The sequence below is a fragment of the Anas platyrhynchos genome, chromosome 1 (assembly GCF_047663525.1).
Source record: "Anas platyrhynchos isolate ZD024472 breed Pekin duck chromosome 1, IASCAAS_PekinDuck_T2T, whole genome shotgun sequence".
NCBI classification, from domain to species: domain Eukaryota; kingdom Metazoa; phylum Chordata; class Aves; order Anseriformes; family Anatidae; genus Anas; species Anas platyrhynchos.
The window spans coordinates 68,953,155-68,976,298 of record NC_092587.1 but is presented as its reverse complement, the minus strand read 5'-3'; the positions used below and the strand labels follow the sequence as shown (position 1 = coordinate 68,976,298).

The following is a 23,144-nucleotide window of genomic DNA, read 5'->3' as shown; positions in this document are numbered from 1 at the left end:
AAAATAAAATAAAATGAAAAGTCCTCAACATGTGACGTTTATGCTGTGTTGAAAGAAGACACTGGGTAAGACTACGTCCATAGGTTACAGTAAGCCCTCATTGTGTCTGGTAAAGGTCTGTCTGCAATAGTAATGAAAAGAGTACTAACAGACATTATAGGAATTAAGCTGCTCAAACTTTTCAAACATTTGTAAAATTCCTTAATTCATCATCCATTAAAAGATGGGGGGGTTATACTGAGGCCCAGCAGTCCCAACAATCCTCAATTTCAGATGGTATAGTGGATTTACATGGCAAGGTTTTAGTAGCAGGGGGCCATAGGGTGGCTTCTGTGAGAAGGATCTAGAAGCTGCACCATGTTAAGTAAGGGCCCCACTGCTGACCAGAGCTGAGCCAATAAGCGATGTTGTTTGCATTTCTGTGAGAGCTTATTTAAGACAGGGAAAACAAGCAAACAAACAAACATTGCACTACACAGTAAGTGGGAGAGAGAAAGGAGTGAGAAACAGCCTTGCAGGCACCAAGGTCAGTGAAGAAGGAGGCGGAGAGGTGCTCCAGGCGCCAGAGCAGAAGTCCCCTGTGGTGAGGACCATGGTGAAGCAGGCTGTCCCCCTGCAGCCCATGGAGTACCACAGTGGAGCAGGATTCCACGCTGCAGCTCATGAAGAAGACCACAGCGGAGCAGGTGGACCTTCACCAACGGAGGCTGCGGCCTGTGGAAGACCCCTGCTGGAGCAGATTCCAGGCCAGACCTTTAGCCTGTGGAGAGAAGACCATGCAGGAGCAGGTGACCTGGCAGGAGCTGCTGCCTGTGGGGGACCCAGGTTGGAGCAGTTTGCTCCTGAGAAATGGACCCTGTGGTATGGACCCATATCTGGAGCAGTTCTGGAAGAGCTGCTGCCTGTGGGAAGCCCATGCTGGATCAGTTCATCAAGGACTGCATTCTGTGGGAGAGACCTCACAGCACAGGGGACGAGAGTGACCAACAAGGAGTGGTGGAGAAGAAGTGCTATAAACTGACCATGACCCCCATTCCCCTGCACCGCTCTAGGGGAGGAGGTGGAAGAGGGCAGATGGGGGGGAATGTGCTTTTGGTTTCTTTCCTTTGTTTCTCACTTCTCTAGCTTGTTAGTAATAAGTAATAAATCCTACTTTCTCCCTATGCTGAGTCTGTTTTGCCCATCACAATAATTACTGCGTGATCTCCCTGTCCTTGTCTCAACCCTTGAGCCCTTTTCATAGTATTTTCTCCCCTTTACTCTTTCAGGAGGGAGAGTGAGAGAGTGGTTGTGGTGGAGCTCAGCCGCCCACCCTAGCAAAACCACCACATATGGTCAACTCTTTCACACTGCTTTCCTGCCCCTAAGTCATCCATTACAGTTAGGGAACACTGCTAGAGGACGTGAGGGAAGTGCTATTCTGATTCTTCTGGTGCTGGCTTTGTGGGCCCTTGTCAGGTAACTCTCCTTAAGCAGTTTTGTATTGCATAGGTTAACAATTTTCAATGTAAAAAATCATCTTTCCTACTTTTATGTCTTCCTTATACAGCTTAAGATGGAAGTTCAGGTTTGTGCAAACTTTTGCAAGCTCAGTTTCAAATTCAGGCTTAGGAGAACTTTTTGTCACTTGCCAACAAGAACATATTAATCGTCAGTTAAAGAACAACAAGGAAAAACAAAGTGGGAGAGGAGGAGAGCAGAGTGTGAGAACAGTTATGGACTCAGGAGTTCTGGAAAATATTTACTCTTCTGTTCATGTCTCCTTCTTGTGGTATGGGCTGAAGACCCAGGCTTGCAAAAGCTTTCTCCAACTCAGTCACTTTAATTAATGATGGAATTAAGATGGTTACTCAAGAAAGAACAATGCAGGCTAATCTCTCCCATTTGTCCCTGAGGGCAATGTGCTCTGGAGAGTTTACATTCTTTACTGCTTTTAAGCATTTGTGATGCACTACTTCAACTAACCTTTTAAGGCATTTTTTTTCAGCCAAGCCTCTAGTGTTCCCCCACCCCTTTACAAATTTGAGAGCTGCATTGCAACCTTCAGTTCACTGGTTCAAAGGGTGGCTGTCTCAGGTTAGCACTGCAATAATGATTAAGGATTTTTTCATCTCCTCAATTACATTACCCCCTCATTTTTATTTTATTTTTCCTAGAGATTTCTTGGAATCTGTCATGAACTGTCCCTAACATGGTACCTATTCAATATTATAACTGGCTTTTAGTTGTGAACAGTTCATCAAGCCTGCTCAATTTTTCCCAAGTTCACAAAGGATCTTCTAAGTTTGTAGATTTGAAAGTACTTTGTCTCCCATGTAACGCCTCTTGATACGGTTTCTGCAAAAATGATGCTTATCAAGCTCTCTGTTCAGTAATCTGAAAGACAAAACAAATGACAGTTGTCTCTAATTCTGTGCTTCTCAGAAACTTTCCTTATGGTTATTTTTCCAGACTCCTAGATAACTCTTTCAACAAAGCCACTTCAGATTGCCTATATATTAATTCACATTCGCCTACCTGTTCCTCATTTTGGTGCCACATATTTTTCAATTAGGCAGAGGTCTGTCCAGTCTGTTGAAGCAGATGTTTATGTTAAAGAATATGCCAGAGAAGTATGTAGGCAACCAAAACTCTATTTACCCAGAGTTATCTGAGATACCATCAGTCACTTTCTGCAAAGAGCTGTGACTTCCTTGGGTAAGAACCACTTCTGGTAGTTTCTTACCTTGCTTTCCTTGGAAGGTCCCTCCCACTACATTTCTGATAAATTAATCCCGAAATTCTTTGATGTAATTTGTAGGTTCTTTTTCCTTTCAAGGAGAGAGGGGAAAAAAAAAAAAAAAAAAAAAAAGCAAAACAGACAAAACAGAGCTTCCAGTCTTCTGTGGAAGCTACTGAGATAGCACCTAGTTATTTATGCAAGCAGCAGTCTATCTTCCATCTATATAAGGGATGCTGTCAATGTACCCTGCATCATATGCTTTTTCATAAAATGAATTCCCTGAACAGCTCTATCTGACCCCACACAGATAACCCTGCAGCAGCTCTGCAAGTGTGGTGTGGAAAGCTGTTGATGCAGATCTTTTGTTTTGGACAACCAGGATATTTAGCCCTATGCACAGGTTACAGCACAATATTGCATTTGGAGTAGAGGGATGTGTATCGTAAGAACATGGAGGAGAATAAGGTGAAAGCATGAAAGCCTACCTGCTTTGGAGCTAGTCCTAGGGCTTAATTACTAGTGCCAAGGTACACAAACACATGCTTGGGAAGCTCTCATGGAAATGTCAGCCACCTGCAGCCTTTAATCATCTAAAGGATGAAGGTTGGTACCAATGAACTGCAGCTGCGGGCATAGCACCTAATTCCTTTGTGTTTGGAGATCTGCTGTGATACTAATTTACTCATCAATAAGCATCTTGCCTAACCTCTCTGGGGCTTTTTTCACTGCTAATAAGTTGAAGATAGTAATTAGATGAAATCAATCTTGTAAAAATAATTAATGCTTTTACATACTGTGTGATAAGTGATATAAAAGCATCACTTCTCGCTAGTTTATCCCTTGGGTTGAAAAGATCTTTCTGGAGGTGTATCTTCAGTAGTTGAAGCGAGAACAGGATTCATGGCTGAGTAGGTATGTTGTGTTTTGGTCTTTGTTTTTAAAAGCCCAAACGGCTTTTAAACGTGTTTTAACTACACGAATTGTGTAGTTAATGTGCTGATTTTATAGCTATCCCTCTGTGCAACATTCTTCCTCATCATTTTAAAAACACAGCCGAACGTACTGACTTTAAAGCGACGAGGGAAGGAGGTGCAATACCCTCGAAGGAAAGCCTGGGGACCACTTGCCCTGCCCCTTCGCCATGGATTTGTGAAGCCTTCGGCTTCCTCCCCTTCCCCTCCCGTGCGGGGGCCGCAGCCCAGCCCTGCCTTCCGCAAATCACGACCGCCCGCTCCCTGCCGGTGCCAGGCGGGTAGGGAGGACGACGAGGGCAGGGCAGGGGCTCGGGGAGGCGCTGAGGAGCCGCCGCAGCTCGCTCGCCCTGCAGCGTCCCGGGTTTGCGCGGAGGCGGCGGAGCCGGCAGCGCAGCCCCAGGATCCTGGTAAGGAGAGGGGGCTGCGGGTGGGAGCCTTTTCTCGCCTGCCCTTTGAGGACTGTTGCGGTTTGCTCGGGTGCCCTACGGCACTACAAAACGCGGCTCCAGTTGCTGCTTCCTCCCGGCGGTTCCCGCTGCAGTGGGGCCCCCGTGGGCTGAGCCGCTCCGCATCCCCAGTGGGCTCCGAAAGGAAAGGCAAAGCAGACGCGCTGCTCCTCCCTCCCCCGGCCGGATATATAGTATCAAACCCAGAAGGGGAGGAGAGGTTTGTATTTTTTCTTTTCCGTTTTTTTTTTTTTTTTTTTTTTTTTCTTTTCTCCTCTCTCCTCTTCCTTCACCGGGAGTTGCTTGCGTGCTAAGGGAGGTGGGGGCAGCGGTCTGGAGGCGCGAATTGGTGGGAAGGGCGGTAATTGAAGGTAACGACCCGCCGCGGGGCATGGGGAAGAAGCAAAAATAATAATAACAAAGATAAGAAAAAGAAATGAGGTGGGGGAGAGGACGAGGAGGCCAGGCTGCGGATGGATGGTGTTGCTCAGGAAGCGGGGAGGGCGGCGGGGCCGGGCCGCCTGCAGCTCCGGGGCTCTGGGGGGGGCCGGGCCGGGCTGGGAGCGAGGCCCCCAGCGACGGGCGATGCCCTGGGGAGAAACGGCGGCACTGGCCCGTCCCTGCCCAGCTGATGCCCCCGCTTCTTCCTGGGAAAGTTAAAGGTGGAGTGCAGCCCTATGAATGAGGAGCGCCGTGAGAGGTCCCTGCGCTGCTTTGCCTTGGGTAGGGCGGTGCTACAGCTCCCCCCATGCACACCTCCCAAAAAAAGGGGGAAAAATTAATGAGATTTGAGGGGAGGGTTGTCTTGTTTTCCCTGTTATTAGGCCTTAGATTAAAATAAATAAATAAATACAAATGGGCTTAGTATTAGACAGCAGTTGTATGAAGAGGTCTGGTTATTCCAAGCCTTGGTGCTGTTTCCCATCTCTTGATTGGGAAATTACTGGATAACTCATGACATTCACCTGCATGGCACTGCAAAGATTTACCCCAATTTTTGTTGCAGGATCCTGTGAGGATATCCTCGGTTTTCTAGAAGCTAGACATGTGACCTTGTCTCATACAGTCCTTTACAATAATGTTGTTTTTCAGAACAATTTTGCATTATATGTTTGCCTTGGAGCCTTTTAAGGGCGTAACTAGAGACACAAATAACTAATGACAGACCATTATCTTGCAGTGGGAAGCAATGAAACTAAATGGGAGTTGATTCACCCAGAAATATTATGCCATAGGTCCAGTCAAATGATTAGTGTTTTTTTGTTGTTTTTTAGCCTTATTTAAGATGCCAGTAAAGGTTATTATTAGGTTGGTGAAATCTAGTCCAAAATTCATATCTTCTCTAAGTCTGATTTATTTGAATGTGTATTAAAGTAAGCATAAAATTGAAATATGATGTGATCCCAAAAGTATATAAAAAAAATAATAATAATGCATGGCCTTTCAGAAACATTTGATCCAAAAGCCCACATCTCTTTACAGAATAACTTTCTGTGTGAACTGGCATTCTGGAAATCTTCACCTGTTTGATAAGGAGCTGATGGCAGTTCAGAGATATGCTACTGGAGTTTGTTTTCATTTGCATCTACTGTTTCAACACAATCATAATTTCCTGCTTACCTGTAATGTTCTTAAATAGAGAAATGCAAGTTTTGTTCTTGACTGTATAATGTACTCATCTTTTTAAAGCAATTACATAGTTGAAAAATTATAGATGGTTGCTTTAGAAGAGTTGTAGAATCCCTATTATGATTTAGTGTTTTAATCTCCATTTCTTTAATCTTTCATTTGATAAAATACAGTTTTGTAGAAATTACATTTTAAAAACATTTCCTCTGTTTTGGGGTGTTTTTCTAGATTAAGTTCTTCAGAATTACATAGGTGATGAGAATAGAAGACTTGGGTGAGGGAAGGATATGCACTCATTCAAAGGTATCTGAATTAAACATGAAGCAATAGCAGACTTAGGCTAACCTTTCACTATATTTAGAGAATATTGATGGATGCATCTGATATTGTAACAAAGCTGCAAAATTTTCATTTCTGCCAATTTGGATTTCAGTTCTAATCCCTATTAAGGTTTGTTTAGATTAGTGGTGAGGAAATGGAGTTCTAAGAGTGTTTAACATCTTGAAGATCATGTAAGAATAGCCTAAGAGTAAATAAAACTTGTAACATGTAATCTTGACAAAAAAAAAAAAAAAGACTGCCAGAAAGGTGGTAGGGAATGGCTTGCTAACAGAGGCACAAAATCAGCAGCTCTGTCTTGGCAGCTTAGATAAACTTCCCATGTTTTACTCTAAGTCAGTCCAGATCTGGATCATTAGCAGGGCAGAGTGGGTGGCTAGTGAGCTGTGGGCTTGCTGGTATGAATGTAAGTGATGGCAGGGTGGAAGGCACATAGCAGGGAATATGGATAATATCACCAAAAGCAGTGAAACTGGCATTTGGCCTGTATGGTACAGTGGGGGAAAATTAATGAGCAGCTGATTTCTTCAGTAATCTCTCTGCTGCTAATTTTACTGCTGCTGCTTTCAGTTCCTGTAGCAGAGCGTAGATCCTTTCTCCAGTAGGGCAGTCTGCAATGTTAGACTGTCATTGTAAGAAACTTTTCATTTTTCTCTTTTACATTCCACATAGGAAGTTGCAAATCCTTATCACTTAGCAGTTTGTTTTTCCCCAATGGCAGATAACTTTGCTATCTCCAATGGATGGATCATGTAAATGACAGTATAGTGAAGGAGGAAAAAAAATACATGTTTTGAAATGGGAAAGGGAGGAAAGACTCAACTTCCTTGGTGTTACCACAGGTGTGAATAGTTTAAAGAAGCTGAATAGTTTATAGAAGCTGAAGGGTTGTAGGAAGTAACATGGGTCCAGGGGAAACTCCGCTGATGAGTGATTATCTAACCTGGGGATTGTTGTTTATTTTATTGTTTGGCTTTGTTGCCTTTGTAAAGAGATGTTGGGGATAATCATAGTGTTGCTCTATAACTGCAATATTATCCAATTATTACTATTAAAAACTATAGCATTCTTATTCCCCAAGGCTCCCAGGTCCACAAAGGAGGCTTAAGAAATGAATTTTAATGTAGCAAAGCCATCCAGTGAAGTTAACGCTATCTAAGTTATTAGCAGTAGATCATGGAAAGAGTCAGGCATCTACAGACATACCTAGAAATAACTGTTGATTGAAGCATGTTCACTTCCCTGGCACACAGAATGTTATTATGCAAAGGCAGTTCTTGCCTGGGAGCCGTTCACCTGCATTAATGTGAGACTGTTGCTGGAGGTCACCAATATTTGTCTCTCAACAAGGCAAAGGGTGAGGTTCAGTGGTCATTTTAAATTACCACAAATGTGGGCTGCTGCCAGAGGGTCAGCCTGCCTGCCTCACCTCTGGCTACAAATTCCTGATCTCTCACTTGTGCTGATACTATAATCTGTGGCCAAATGCAAATCCGTTCTTGTTGTTATTGGCTTGGCTTTCAGTTGGATGAGTTCCTGGATCTGACTCAATGTGTGACCGAAATGCATCAAGGAGTCAGCAGCACCGAGGAGGCATGCAGCTGGGGGAAGAGCAGGCCAATCCTCATGGTACTCAGTAGTAATCCCATTTGTGCCAGGTTAAAAAGACGGTGACACTACAGTATAATGAGCTCACCCAGTGCCATGTTAACACTTCTGCATGCCTTCCGGATTAGGTTTGGTTTATATCCAGCCAATTAGGAGAGTGAAGAGAAGTACCTGTGTTCCTCTGGTCACCTGAATAGACATACTCTGGCAGGGACTGCTGAAACTAAAAAAAAAAGAGGACATCTGAAAGACAAAAGGTTCTTTTAAATACCTGTGTCTTTGAAGGAGGTGAGGCCTTACTCTGGCTTGCTTCCCTCTGCAAAGGATTTCAATCTCTGAATTTCAATTTTGGGTCAGTTCTGCCACTGTTGCTTCCAAATCTGCCCGTGTTAAATTGAAATCGAAAACTACTTTAGTGACAGTCTAGTTTTCTTGTTTTGTGTTTGTACGTGGCTGGTACTAACAAGGTTCATGTTTGTGGTCTATGATGGTCACTTATCAGTGATGATCAGAGCCATAGAAGCAGTCACGGGGAAGCATGTTCCTTGTTTGCTCTCTTGTGAGGTATCCTGGATTTCTGCAAATCAGTTCCCATGGGCAGTTGTGTACTGCCACCATAGGTCACTTTGCAACCATCAGCATCACAGCCCTCCTTGATACACAGCTACAGCTGGCAAAACTTCATTTTCATTTGCTTTCACAGTGAAGTTCATAATACATTGAAGCCTATATCTAAGAATAAATGTGTTAAAAATATTAAGATCGTATCTAAAGAGTGTTTTCAGGCTTCCTTTAGAAAATATAGTTATCTTTGTGATCTGTGTAAGTACATCACCCAGTGTCAAAATCACAGCAAATTAGGTCTTTGCACAATGAAATAGTCAATAGTAGGATCTTGTGTGTAGGCATATAATTAATGCTCTATTGCTAATTATTGGAGTTGGAAATCCCCTCTCCCTCAAATCTTTGGATACATATTTTTTTGTTAAAGCGTGACACATATTAAATGTTTAGCAAAAATACCTGTAATATGACTATAATTGCATTCAGTTCTAAGCTTATATTAGTGGTCTTTTGCAGGAGTTGCTTGTATATGTGTTTTTCTTGGTGTGTACCTATGCTTAGGCAGTTACTAGAGACTGGAAATTACATAGGGCTCTGCTTTTATATCTATGCTAACAGAAAAAGATACCGTCTGCCACAGAAATTAGCTATTGTGTATAATGCCATTTTCTGTTTACTGAGAGTAACTGTGGAGCAGCTGTACCCATAAGAGATGCATATTATAGGTTTTCCTAATACTTAATTTCATTTTTTAATCCATTATGCCATCATCTGCCATTTATAGATGCTTCTTTCAGAAGCAGTGAGTTGTTCTATAGGGGTTAGCAGAACAAACACAAAGCCTAATGTCTGGTTGTTAATGCATGTAAGAGGGGTGGGACTGGTCACAAACCTGAATGCTTACCATCTAATTTCTAATGCTGCCTTCTAGCCTTCCTTTATCCAAACCCAGAAACATAGTTTATTTGTGCCCAAAGGTGAGTGGCAATTGTACTGGTGTGTACTTCAAAATATGTATGTTTATGACTTCAGGCTTGAAATGTTTGTGTCTACCTTTATAGAAAACTGTTTTCGCAACTGTTTCTATTATGCAATATAAAGTTGGGAAGAAATAGGAAGGTTTAAAAAAAAAGGGGTGGGGAGGAGAGGGGATGGGACAGGACATGGGACAACAACCTGAAATTAACTACAAAACCTGTTGACTGCAGGAAAGAAAGGTTGCCCAGTTTCATTGCTGATCCTGTAAAGGATGTGGATTTATTTTGCAGTAGATGGTTCAGTAGGGCTTTTTCTTATATAGGGGACACTGAACATAAATACACTTTAGTGTCACTACTGTCTCTAGAATGTTCCCTCAGAAACTCTCTTGATACTGTGAATGAAATCATGGAAGTGTAAATTGGTTGGAACTTTTGTAAACAATGCTATAGATAGAAAAGAGGGGAAAGATTCTCATCAAAGTATACAATTATACTGTTTTAAAGAAATAGAAAACAAAAATAAGAGCTGTGCTGAAATTATATCAAACAGATCTGGTTCTGAGGAAAATCTGAAGAGCAGAGACACTATGTAGAAAAGGTGCCATCCCTTTAAAAGAACATAGTTCCTACAATACACCTTAGTAAATGCTGGAAGAAATTCTTAATTTATTCATAAAATGTGTGGATATTAACAAAGTACAGCAGTTTTCTAAAAGATTCTTTGTACCGTGGAGTTAACAATGGGTTATACAAATTGGTTTGATAGTAGCCAAACATGGTACAATTTAATGGTTCATCAGTTGTATATGAATTTGCCTGAGTCATCTTTATAGGTAACTGTGATGCCTCAAATGAGAGGCATCTCATTACAACTGACTTAACTGTTGGTGTGCTACAACTGATGTGATGTGCAGAAAATGACAGCCTCAAGCCAGCACTGTTTACTCACTAGTAGTGAGTCTCCCAAAGCTCAAGTAATGAAGAAGGTTGTAGCTGCACTTGTTGGCAGTTTTGGTCAAGTACACAACACTGATTTGGAAACTTCCTTTTCTTTTACTGTTCCCATTGTAATGTGAATGATTTCTTTTTCCATATCTCACAGTTTTGAGATTTGATGTGAGTAATTGTGTGTCTTTGTTTTCTTCTCAATTGCAGTATCATTCTAAGTAATGACACAAGTTTATCCACCTCTTGTGGAAAGTTTGTTAGGTTTTGCAGGATTTTTTTCTTCATGCTGCAGAAACATTGAGAAAAGGTGTGGTCTCACCCATTGCCAAGGCATTCAGAAGATAGAGCACATGATTTTTCAGCACAGGTTTGAGGGAAGTTGGGTGTTTGGGTCTAGGTTCAGCACTGAAGTGTTAATGGATGATCAATCGTTCTTAGATGTCTTCCTTCAGCATGGTCAGAAGTAACACATCTAGACACATCTTCCAGAAGCAAAGTGGTCATGATCTGCAGTGAATATCTACAGTGCTGTACTGGCTAAACCAGCAGATATGCCCAATCTGTGCCTGGTCCAGCAAACACTGTGGGCTTCTGTGGCTCCTGTCAGATCATCACTCAGCTGATCTGCTTGCATTAGTGGCTTGCAATGGGGAGGGCTTCTGTAGCGAGGCAGAGGTTTGGAGGTGGGATGAATAATGTGAACAAGTACACTTTGCTGGTCCTATCCTGGCTCTGTGGCAGCCAGTGAGGTCAGCTGCTGCTGGTTTTCTTGAGTGAGGTGGGGAATCACTTTCTCTGCCAGCATCCTGCTGAGACAGTAGAACAGTGGAGCCAGGGGCTGCCGCAAATCTTTTTAAAACCATCTGCTTTTACCACCTGTCATTGCTTATTCACAAATGTGATATTATTTTGAATTAGTATTAAAAATCTTTAAGTATAAAACAAAGTACAATTCTTCTGAAATTCCCTCATCATATGTCCATAGCTCTAGTAGGGGGCTTTAGAATTGTGCTCTCTTGAGGTAGTGGGTGGGAGGAAAGGGAAGAGGGAGAGAGAGAACTTGTATGCTCAGCTTAAAACTCCTTCTGATGTTGTTCAAACTCACAGTACCATGAATGGGACTTATTTTTGTTATCAGCTGGTCTGAAGTAGATGTATGATTTTATTTAAAGATAATTTAAAGGACAATTTCCAGGGTGAAAGAAATTTTGTTACAGAAACAGTCCTTGGCAAAATCTCCATTGAATGCATTGATATCTGCTTCTTTGCTGCTTCTAGCTTTATGTTGGGGGAGCATGACGGTTCAGGGTCTGCTTCTATTTTGTCTTTGGCTGCTGAATTGAACGTCATTGCTGTAAAGCATCCGAGTCCTCTGTTGGACAAGAAAAAATAAATATGAAAAGGCTGAGTCCATTGGTCCCCAGACCATTAATAAGCTGGGGTGTTTGTGCCATGCACTGTTGTATGTTTCAAAACAATCATTAAATCTTGTATATATATAAAGCAGTTAAAGGTTTTCCACTGAGTTCACAAGCTTCAGGTTCTTCTGATAACCAGTGACTTTGGCCATAAAGCCAAGCCATGTCTAGCTGTAGTTTTGATTTTTCTTCATTCTTACATTTCTGTTTAGTGGTTATTGCCTTGCCCCACATCTCCACAGAGCAGCCTATGTGCTGCTACATGCTTGAATTCAGGGCAGGTTGAATCTTCTAAATATATTGATTTGGCAGGAAACATTGGATCCTGATGTCTGTCTTTTTTTTTTTCTTCATCTTTTTTCTTTCATTTTTTTTTTTCATTTTTTCATCTCCCTTATTTTCTAATAACTGTATTATATCTCCCAGTTGCTTTGTTTTGCTCCTTTACCTAGTTCTGCCATCAATAAGCTGACAGAGGAGATGAGAAAGCTAATTGTTCTTAAAGACTGACTTTTGTCAGAGATGTATGGCTTTGCCTTCGTTTTGGCCTATTGCTGACCCACCATTGCTATGTGATATCTGGCAAACTGCTAGCTATATATTAATCCCTGTCACCCAGAAAAGAATTTAACCCATGTTCACCATGTTCTGCAGTATCTTGTATTTAAGCTAAAACCAATGCTTTACAGGCACCTGGCTCAAATCCTGTGCATTGCTCTTTGCTACAGGGTCTGAGCTAGCTGATATGAGAAATGTTCAGTTCCTGCATCCTCAGTGCCCAATATATAGAAGAGTGTTTTGGTCCAGCATTTTTTCTGATGAATTTTTTGTAGTGAGTCAAATACAACTGACATGCAAGCATTTCTTTATTTGCAAAGGGTAACACTGAATCCTCTACCACTGCTTTTGCTAGCTCAAGGGTTTTCAAGAACTGATTAGACATTGTTTACAGCTGATGAACCCTCCACACAATTTTCAGCAGGCAACTTCAGGGATCAGATGAAACTATATGCTTTCAAGATGATGAGACAAAATGATGTATTTAAATATGAGGTTTCTGAGCTCTACCAACACAGTGATACTGGTAAGCCAATGACATGCAAAACTAGACTCTGATCTGGCAGCAAGGCAATGTTATATAGCTGCATTAGCTGCTCCTATCACCACACCCAGGCATGGGGGAAGGTCTTCCTTCTCAGGTTCCTCTCAGAAAACCGATGACTGTTATTGTTATATTTACTGTAGCTTTGGTTTTCAAGTAATACATGACTGTATATTTCAATAATCACCTTTTTGCTGATCAATCATAATCAAGCTGATATTTAATTCTGAATACGTTTCTGTCATCTGTTCTAAAAGGCTAGGTTTTCTTCAGACCTGACGTGTAGGAGGATAGATTGTTTTGTGACTGCCTCTGCCTTGCTTCTGAAGTTAAATACAACTTTAACTTCTCAGTTTTTATGGTAATAGGCTGGCATGTATAACTGTTGTTTATGTTAAAAATTGGATAGTCATGTTGAAAAGTAATATGTAATGCCAGAGTTTCCATCACTAGATTGACTCCTAGAAGACAGACAAGTTCTTGCCTTCTGAAACAATGTAATCCATGTTTATCAAACCATGTATTCTAATTCTCACTGATATTTAATTTCCATGGCAACCTATGTAGCTCTTCCTCTGGAAGATGAAGTGAGGTGATCAGGAGCCCTTTGTAGGAACTTGTCTCTGATACAAGGTTCACGTGTTCAAAATGTGACAGTACAGTCACAATACTGTAGAAGTAAAGCTATCTCTTGTTAAATGACAGGGTGCCTTCAAAGAGAGTAGTTCTCTTATTTTCCACCTACACCTAATGTGACTAATGTGATTGAGACTGTGAGCCCTTAAACTGCTATACAAACAAAAATAGAATCACAGAAGTTAGTCTCATGTAACTCCTAGATTTATAGCAGCAAACTCATGGGTAAGAGAGTAAGCTAAATTTATTGTGTCTGATGGATGGATGGATATGATGAAGATAATCAGATTTTTTTCATAGTATGCATGCAAGTCCTTATGTCTGCTCTAAATGTGTTTTCAATGCGTCCTCTACATTGTCACCCTAGAGTTGCATCAGCACTGTTAGATGCTTTTCTCTTTAGAAATTTGTACAAATATTACTCTATACTCCTGGTTCATTTTTAAGTCTAAATGGCACTTCCTTGCATTCCTTTTCTTTTTGTCTTTGAAATTCTTATCGTGCAACCTTGTGTATTGTCCATGTAAAATATAGTATATAAAAGTTTTGTTTTGAGAAAACTTCAATCTAAAGTGCTCCTAATTGCTGGAAGTACTTTCCTTTAAATTTATTACATAAAAAGCATAAATGTTCACTGACACATCCCATAGGTAGCTGTTCTGTTTTCTCTACAGTGTGGTGCAAAATCTTATCAAATCAGAACTTCCTATTTATATCAACCACATGTGCTTATATCAATTGCATGTATTTGACACTTCTGAAGTGAGAAGGATCAGAAAGATTAGGAAGAGGAAAGTACATTAAGAATAACTGTAAGTGTGATGTAAGGGTCATACTTCATTGCCTTATTTTTTGAAGTGCCATATTTTCCGTACTTAATTTTTGCAGCCCTTTCACTAGGAGTTATGTCTCCAATCAAGTTCATTACTATGTCCAGTTTGAAAAAAATTCATCTCTTCTTTAAAAAAGCAACTTCTGAAAGAATCTGACTTGAAAAAAAAAAGCTAAAATATATCTGCTTTCTGCTTCGTTTGTCCTCTGATGCATGAGTTGTAAACCGACAACTATAGAAGCCACTTCTCTGTGTTGAGCATTTCTTCCCTGTTTAAATCAGCTCTTCAAAATATTGCAAAAAAAAACCAAAAAACCACACCACCTTGATACAGTGTTAACAAGGGTACAAGTGCTGGTGTCTTGGTGTAATTTTAATGTTTAGTCTAATATATGTCCACCAGAACTTTGTGATGTGAGAACAGGATATACTGGGCCACAGCTGAACTGTCTGTATCATCTTGAGACCGTTTTCTGCAAGAACACATTGGTTTTATTGACTTCTAAGTTTACTTCATCTATGCTTTGTGTTTGCTCACATGCTCATTGGAGATGTGCTTTTCCCATTTAGTAGTGTGGTATTAGTACTTGAAAGCAAAGGACCCAAGTAATAATCTCCAGTGCAAAGAGAAAGTGGAAATCAGGCAATATGATAGGTTTCAAGTCACAGATACAGAGGTCTGCCAGTGTGCCACATGCTGAATGAAGAAGAGAAAGAGTGCTTTACACTTGTGTATCCCACTTTACTGTGAGCAATAAGTATTATCTTTAACAAAGTATAAATGTATTGTATTAACGTGTGGTGGAAAGGGCTTGCTTTCTCTTGTTCCCAGTTAGTACTCATTGTTGGAACAGCATAACTGGGTTTTGTTGGAAGATGTCTGGAAGGCAGTGTTATAGTGAATCCTCTTGAGTCAGAAGCAAGCAGGGAAGAGTCTGCAGCAGCAGATCATAGGTCCCTGGTGAGTCCCTGGTGAATTAGGTTTGTAAGGATATGTAGAAGTCTTGCACTGAACATTCAAGAAGTTTATCTTGCAGGTTTATCAAGACAACAGTGCTAAATGCTCTAATGTCAGTGAAAGGAAACTTAGTCAGTTTCCCTCCTTCCTTGAAGGGAGCAACATACTAGAAGAATCCAAATGAACTTGATAATTTTAGTCCTGTTAAGCAAGTATAAGCTCATGTCAGAACTGTGAGCTATTCTTCATTCCTCCAGTTACTCTAGAGATACTGTTAAGGGTATGATCAGAAGTTTTCTTTGTACAGTGGTGTTTCATAGGTCTCTGCTCTCCCTTAATCAGTATTTGGAGCTCTAGTGATCTGGAGATTTGGGTCCTTATCTTTCTAATATCGCTGTCTGCTTGTGAGAAGTACTTACTGCTAGATGGTTGCTCGTTAGGACTAGGGACAAGAGCACTTTCACATTTTAAAAAGATGAGATGAGGATAAATACCATGTTCTCAGCACCCAACTGGTGTGGAATTGAGTGTATAGGCAAGAGACTGCTAGAAAGGTAATGTGGCCTACCGAGTGAGAGGCATGATAAATTCCAATTCCAAATATGGTTTTGTAGGGGAAAAAAAAAATTGCCTAAAAGAATCTTATCTAGCGCTGCCACTCAGGAAGTGAAAATACTTTTTATTCTTCAGAACTACTTAGAAAAACTGACTGCATTCAAATCCATCTGGATGGATAGGATTTAAGCTAGGGTGCTGAAAGACATGTGTGACCTAAATGCAATGCAGTTCTTAATGAAAAAAGATGGCAGAGAGTTCTCTGAAGATTATAAATTGAGTGAAACGATACCCTTATTTAAGAAGAGTAAGATGGAGAATCCAGGCAGCTATAGGACAGTCAGCCTTACCAAAATCCATGGAAATATAATGAATTGTATCTGCAGGGAATTTCCTTCCAAATATGTGAAGGATGAGAATGTACATCTGGGTTAGCTGTTCCCAGTCGCCGAGGGCAAGTCATGTTTGACCAACTTGAGCACCTTTTACAATGAAATGAGTGGATGTCAGTGGATATAGCATTTCCTGACTGACTTAAGCAAGGTGTTTATTATAATTTTCCTCTTGATAGGACAAGAAGGAATGCCCTCATGTTGCTCCAGGGGAGGTTCAGGTTGGAAAATGAGAAATTTCTTCTCAGAAAGAGGAGTTAAGCATTGGAATGAGTTGCCCGGGGAGATGGTGGAGTCACTGTTCCTGAGGGTGTTTAAGGAAACGTTGGACATGGTGCTTAGAGATGTGGTTTAGTGGGTGATATTGGTGTAGGGTGATGGTTGGACCAGATGATCTTGGATGTCTTTTCCAACCTTAATGATTCTATGATCTCTCACTTAAGAAGTTTTGGAAGCGTGGGTTGGAGGGTATAGATTGTTAAATGTACTGAAAAATGACTGGATATCTGCATTCCAAGCCATCACTAGCTCAGTGTCTCATTAGAGATAAATAAGAAGTGGCCTGTGAGAGACTGGACCAGTAGCGTTATCTCTAGCAATTACCTAAATGGTGAGAAAGAATATACCCTGAGAAAATTTTTAGTTCCAATTACACTGGTAGAAATTCAATTCAGCTAGACTGTGAGAGACCTGAGCTGACTGAAATCCCATGAAGGGCAAGTGTCAGGCAGATGAAGCCAGGCTCTTCTTGGTAACATCCAATGATAGGACAAGGGGCAATGGGTGCAAGCTGGAACATAGGAAGTTCCACTTAAATATGAAGCAAAACTTCTCTAAAGTAAGGGTGACAGAACACTGGAACAGGCTGCCAGGGGGGTTGTGGAGTCCCCTTCTCTGGAGACTTTCAAAACCCTCCTGAATGCATTCCTGTGTGATGTGATTTAGGTGTTCCTGCTCTGGCAGGGGGATTAGACTAGATCTTTCAAGGTCCCTTCTAATCCCAAACATTCTGTAATTCTTTGAAGAGTAACTGTGAAATTCTGTGCTTGTGCAGATTAACCCATGCAACAGTACTGACTGGGGAATAGCTGTCTAAATAGAACATCTATAGGGAAAGTAATGGGATGTTATGGCAGCTACCAAGGTGAAAATGAACTGATGATGTGCTTTCATTGTAAATAAAGCAAACAGCAAAGTAGTCTACATTGGAAGTATGGTCAACAGATCAAGGGAAGTTATCACCCCCCTCAGCATTGCTGCTTACTGTGATTCTGCAGTCAGTTTTCAGGCTTCTCAAATTAGAAGGGGGATGTCTAAAAAGTAGAGAGAGGGTACAACAAAGGACTACTGAGGTGATGGAGCTGTTGGACCCACGTGAACAAGCTGCAATGTCTGTGGAGCCAAACTCAGTAGTAATAATAAGGGGGAAACAGCTACAAGTTACAGTTGAGAAGTTCAGGCTGGCAGTTTGGTAAAAGCTTCTAACCAGGGAGTAGTGTAGGAGTTTTAGCATATCTCCTAGGAAAGTTGTGGAATCTCTTGGAGGTTTTCAAGACTTGACTGGCCTAAGCTGTGGATTACCTGATCTAGTATTGGGGACAGTTCCTCTTCAAGAAAAAAGTTGGGCTAGGTGATCTCCAGAGGTCCCTTCCAGCTAGCTGTTATGTTTCAAACTACAAAGAGGTCTGATCAAGTTATGTCTTCTTTATGTTTTGTAGTTATGTAGTCTGTCCAGAGCAGCAGGACCATGCAATGTGGAAGAGGAATTATGTGAGTTTGTGACATTTGTCTGTAGTGGTAGGCATGGAATGATGACCAATGAAAGCTCCTCTTCTAAAAAGACTTCCTTCCTATTATCAGCTTGAATTTCATCTGTGCTCAAGACTTCCTTAACTCCGTATAATGTGTTTTTATTTTCCTTAACTATTTTCAAATTTTATGCTCTTTTGACTTTGGGGAGAAAAAAAAAAGGACTATAGGAATCTAAAACTTTTATTTCAGTTGAGTTAAGGTTACTTATCGAGAATTACATCTACTTTTAATTATTTATTCTCTCTTCCTAAGTGTGCTAGGAGCTGTGAGCTGTAGAAATGTATAGAAATTTGTTGTCTGAACTTGTCAAAAATAAGATGGGGATAGAGAGACAAGATAAAATCAGCTCTCAGGAATATAATATACTTGTTTTCAAAAAACAGTGTTCATGATATCTGTTTTGTTTTCAATTTAATTGTTTCATTTTAAATCTGACTGTGAGAGCTGTAATGTTTCAGTGGAGAACCCAACTTGTGGAAAGGGATAAAGGGAAAAAATAACTAAAAGCCAGGATAAATGGGAGTAAAATATTATCAGTAATCTGAGGTAGGAGTGGAGACAGACAGAATGGGGTCAATCCTTTCACAAGAAAGAAAGGAACACCCAAAGTTTCAGTTCCCAAACCCACAGCTGAAGTCCCAGTTCAAGAATGCAGTAGGTGGCAATGTCAGAGAGTACACCCTGGGTACCAGTCCTCCCATGGGACTGTTTGGGAAAGATTTTGCACTCATGTTGGTTGTCCTTTGTGGATCCCTTTCTGAGTTCCAGATTAACCCAGTTGCATTATCAATGCCAGTTGCATTGGTGTTATGCAAATGTGGCTATATTACTTCAGGCCTGATTCTAGTCCCAAACCAGTTTTATTTCTTTCACGTAATGACTGAACCAAGAAATTCTGCAGCCCTGAAATTGCTAGGAGATAAACCAGTTTGAGATCTTGCGTAGGTTGTTATGATTGCATAGAGAATGGGATTAAAAGAAATAAATACTCTGAATCCAGGAGGGGACAGTTTAGGAAAGCATGGATTTGACCTCTTGACTTCAGATGATGTAAGTGGATCCAGGGAACAACACTGAAGTAACTAAAACAAAACCTTGCTAAACATGTGGTCATGCTCTTTCATTTCCTTGTTCAGTGTGTTTCTGTGAAATACTTTTTTTCCAAGCTGTGCCTGTTTGATTAAAATAGGTATTGCTATTGATTTAGTACACCCTTTTCTGCTAGAGATCTATGCCATAAAAAGAGATGATATGCAGAAATAACACACTGAGTAGATGTGGATTTCCTTCCTATGGTTGGTATTGCTATAGCAACACTTCCCTCCAAACCATGATTGTAATTACAAAAGTTGCCACTAACAGTTTGTGGTAAATTTTATCTGTATTTATCAAGAAATAGAATGCCCTAATGTCAAATAAAATAAATACTCAATTTTATATTAATTCCCCACACAAACCTCAATTTTGTTTGTTTCAACAAAACCATTTTACTTTTAGGAAATTTATCAATTTGGTGAAGTTGTTGCTAGGTGTGACCAGAATTTTTTCACTGTCAGCATTTAATATGCTTATAGCATTTTAGCTTAAGCATCATGACTTGCTTGTAGCTGTTTTGCTGGTAAGATTCTTGGTAAGTGTCTATACCTCTGCTGGATAAATTTTCACAAGAGGCTACCTAGTCTGGATCTCTGAGGAGACAAATTTGGAAACAAAAAAAAAAAAGAAATAATTTACATATTGGATATAATGAAAATATATTCTCCATTAAATATGTTCCTGAAAAATATTTATGTAAACTTGCATGTCATTATGTCTGTGTGTATGTTCATATTTGTTTTCAATTCAGAAATAGAAGAAGTGAGTGCAAAGTGTATGCATAGACCTGTGTAAATAGTGAGCATGGGAAGCAAATCAGCGCTGAGAGATTGGACGTCTTTTTCTTGTGGTCTTCACTGGGGCTCTGAGATACATTTTTGAGGCCCAGACAGTGATAACTTTGCTGAGAAATGCCTGTTTTCTTGTGTGTTTCAATAATGCCGTGGCGATATAAATAGAACAACAAAGAATTTCTTACTTGACTTTCAGTTTCAGATTAACTGTGCCACAGAGGCTTGCTGGTCTCTGTGCAGTGCCATGCTGATGCATCTGCTCAACCTTCAGTGCTAGCTCTAGCCCAAAAGCAGTTTTGCAGCTTTCCCCTGAAGTCTGAGCCAGGAGCTTTCTACCAGCTGGAGAGTCTCCACATGGGAAGGTAAAGTATAGATCTCTAGTTGTTTTGTATAGATCCAGGCAAACCAATGCAGTCAGCCTTCAGTGGGACTAGCAAATCCAACCTGCAAAATTCAGGCTCTTCTGTTGTGTGCTGCAGTTTCTGGGGACAATGTTATCTCGGCCATGCTGTAGCTTGGGGAGCTGTATCTGGTAAGTGTCTTTCAGCAGGTCAGAGTTTTGAGCAGCTGTCACCTCAGCAAGCACCAGACTGTTTGGCTGGGTTTGCTAGCTCATCAAGTGTTGCCCCTCCTGCTGTTTGGGTGACTGGACTGTTGCCTACAGCATGCCTGTTATGTATTACCTTGGATACACTGCTTGAAATTTATCTATATTTCACCAGAGCATCAGAATCTGGTGGTTAGACTACCCATAAACACCCAGGCTCCTAGAAAGTAGAATTATATAAATCTGATTCTGATTACAACGCAATATGTTATGCAAAAGCATTTATGAAATTATTTTAAGTCATGGAGGGATGGCACCTAAGGTAGGAGTATAACATGAAATTATGATTTGGCCCACAAGATGAAAGGTTTTTATTATGAAAACAGCTGCAGAAACCCGTTATGGGCTTGGTAGTTCTCTTGTGAATTCCTTGGATGTGATCTGTCTCATCACACCTTGAAGTGGTCTGGCCTGCAAACTCCAGCAGGGTTTGTGGTAACAGTGTGCATGTAGCTTCAATATGAACTGTAACATTGTCTGGATTTATTGCTTCTGTTTGTCTTGTAATACACGGCCTGTTGATTTGGATTATTTTAAATTCCACTTTGGATTTAGACTTTGGACCGATTTTTATTGGAAAGATAAAAGGTTTCCAAGATGTAACATGGATACAGTTTCCTGAAGGGGTAGCATAGTTAAGTAGCAGTGCTTCCGGGTCCCTTGTATCAAAATGACTCTGATATGATCCCACTCCTCCTTTCTTTTTTTGAAGTGCTGTTGAGAACAGTTGTGCAAGCCTCACTTGCTCCTCTCCTGAAATTGCCTGTGCAGAATAGCTCCAGTGATACCTCTCTCTGTCTGGCATCCTGGACCATAAGGAAGAATGAGACTACATTGTTATGTCATAAAAACATGTAGAGAAGTAAAACTGCTTGCATCTCTGGAGAGAAGGAGAATGTGTGCAACGTATGATAGATGCTTTATCATCAAAGAGCATCACATTGCACAGATGTTTTTGAAACCTGAACTTGTTTAAAATAAAGTTGACTGCTGTGTGAGTAGTGGCAGCTCTGTGTGGGTATCTGAGGACATCAGAAACACCAGTTTCTCCAAATCCTGTAGTTAATCTGGTTACAAGTTATCACAGGAGTCAGTGTGAACTTTGCACATATGTATAATAGTCAACTCCATATGTGGAACACTGATCATAATAGAAGTGTTATAAAACCCTAACATGGGATTACGAGGTATAACCCAGTATTTGCAGCCAAAAACTTATGTGCAAAACACACCTAAAAATGGTCTCCAACCACCTAGACCAGCAATCTGTATTTCCTTAACATCCTGTGATGAAATGGAATCACTCTTCATGCTGCTTGTGTAACAGTCTGCAAAAGTGCAGTTGGGCAGTTTGAAGGCAAAACTTTCCTTGTATTTCTTAGTCTGCAGTCATCTTAAATCTCATAATTGAGAAAGAAGCTGGCTTGTTTTGTATATCTGAGTAATTTTAAACTGTTCAGGAAAGGGTGTGTACTGTCCTGCCTGTTAATTGAATAGATTCAATGTGTCAAAACCACCTTGTACTTCCTTCAAATACTAGTAGGTAATAGTTCCACTATTTTGCAATCTAGAAGGAAAATATACTTCATCGCTGGATGAGATTAAGCGATTCAAGCAATAGTTTTCATTAAGGTATTAAACATGTCACTTGTAGCTGATAAGGGTTTCTTAACATCTTTGATGTAGAAAATGAAACATTTTCAAAAAAGTGTTTAAAATGCCATGTAAGGGAACTGGGCAATAAACAGTCCCTTCCTTTTTTAAGTTCTGTACTGTAAATTTTGTTTTGTTTCATGAAGCATATAAACTGAGTAGATGAGTTGGGAACACATATCCTTGGAACCCTTCCTCTCTGCCTTGACTCACAGATATTTAGATTTAGCTTCAAGGGTGATTGTCCTTGGATGCTGTTATCCCCAAGTGGTACCAGTTTTGTTGAGCTCAGCTATTTGGGAAACATTAATCCTGTCCTTCCCCCCCCCCGCAAAAAAAAAAAAAAAAAAAAAAAAAAACCAACACTATTGAATAAGCAAACAGTAGGACAAATTCAAATATTTGATATACTTAGTCATCTCTCTGCAGTAATCAAGGCTGCAAAACTAGAAATTCACATGTAATAAGTAATCAGTGAATCCAGTAACTGGTTACTCAACAAAAATGCTACTCCAAGGATTGTTGTAGCATTGCAAAGGACAGGAATGTTACATTATGGGCATAGACTGTTTGTGGCTACAGCTAAGTGTCTGTTACAATGAATGTTGTCTTGGAAAATATCTTCTGGTTGTTATTGTGCACCTTTCTTCATGCATGAGCTCTCAATTCATTTTGCTAATAGGAAAAATAGTTTTATTTAGCAAGCAGTCCCTGAAGTCTCAAAAATACATTTATTGCAAGAACTGTTATGCTGTGGGTACAAAAGGTGCCTGAAAACATAGCTTATTTTATCTCCTGGGTAACTGCTTGGTGCAAAATACTAACCCAAGGAAATCACAACATGGGACAGTTGAACTATTCCCTGTATACTTCTCATTTTGTTCTTTCTGGTTCCTTTGGTTTAGGGAAATGTAAACATTGTGTTTTTTCTGAGCACAGTATAAACATTTCTTTGCATCATCAATGAAAGCTTAAAGGTAATACTATAACTTTCTTCTGCCCTTCAAATTTTATGTATTTATTTGATGGCATGCAGTCAACTGCTCTTTTGCATCATAGACTTTGGTTCATTTTATGTCA

General features: G+C 40.4%; 1 protein-coding gene and 1 long non-coding RNA gene across 9 annotated transcripts in view; one reads left to right on the top strand and one right to left on the bottom strand.

Moving 5' to 3' along the window:
• Window positions 1–2,115: 2,115 nt before the first annotated feature.
• LOC106016238 (uncharacterized) lies at window positions 2,116–3,300 on the bottom strand. Of its 3 annotated transcripts, XR_002400858.3 has the most exons (4): window positions 3,208–3,296; window positions 2,726–2,810; window positions 2,518–2,571; window positions 2,116–2,376 (listed from the first exon to the last, which is right to left on the bottom strand). It is a non-coding gene; the product is annotated as an uncharacterized lncRNA (long non-coding RNA). The 3 variants fall into 3 exon arrangements; XR_011806654.1 differs by lacking the exon at window positions 2,726–2,810 and having other exon boundaries at window positions 3,208–3,300; XR_001188793.4 differs by lacking the exon at window positions 3,208–3,296 and having other exon boundaries at window positions 2,726–3,189.
• A 179-nt stretch (window positions 3,301–3,479) lies between these two features.
• FAR2 (fatty acyl-CoA reductase 2) overlaps window positions 3,480–23,144 on the top strand; it is a 152,084-nt gene continuing 132,419 nt past the window's right edge. The window contains exons 1-3 of one of the 6 annotated variants that reach the window (XM_038186108.2): window positions 3,480–3,634; window positions 3,776–4,103; window positions 20,001–20,166. In XM_038186108.2, coding sequence (XP_038042036.1) covers window positions 20,159–20,166 — 8 coding nt within the window. In that variant the 5' untranslated portion in view covers window positions 3,480–3,634; window positions 3,776–4,103; window positions 20,001–20,158. The other 5 variants (XM_027457468.3, XM_005017063.6, XM_013097098.5 and 2 more) reach the window with 5 other exon arrangements.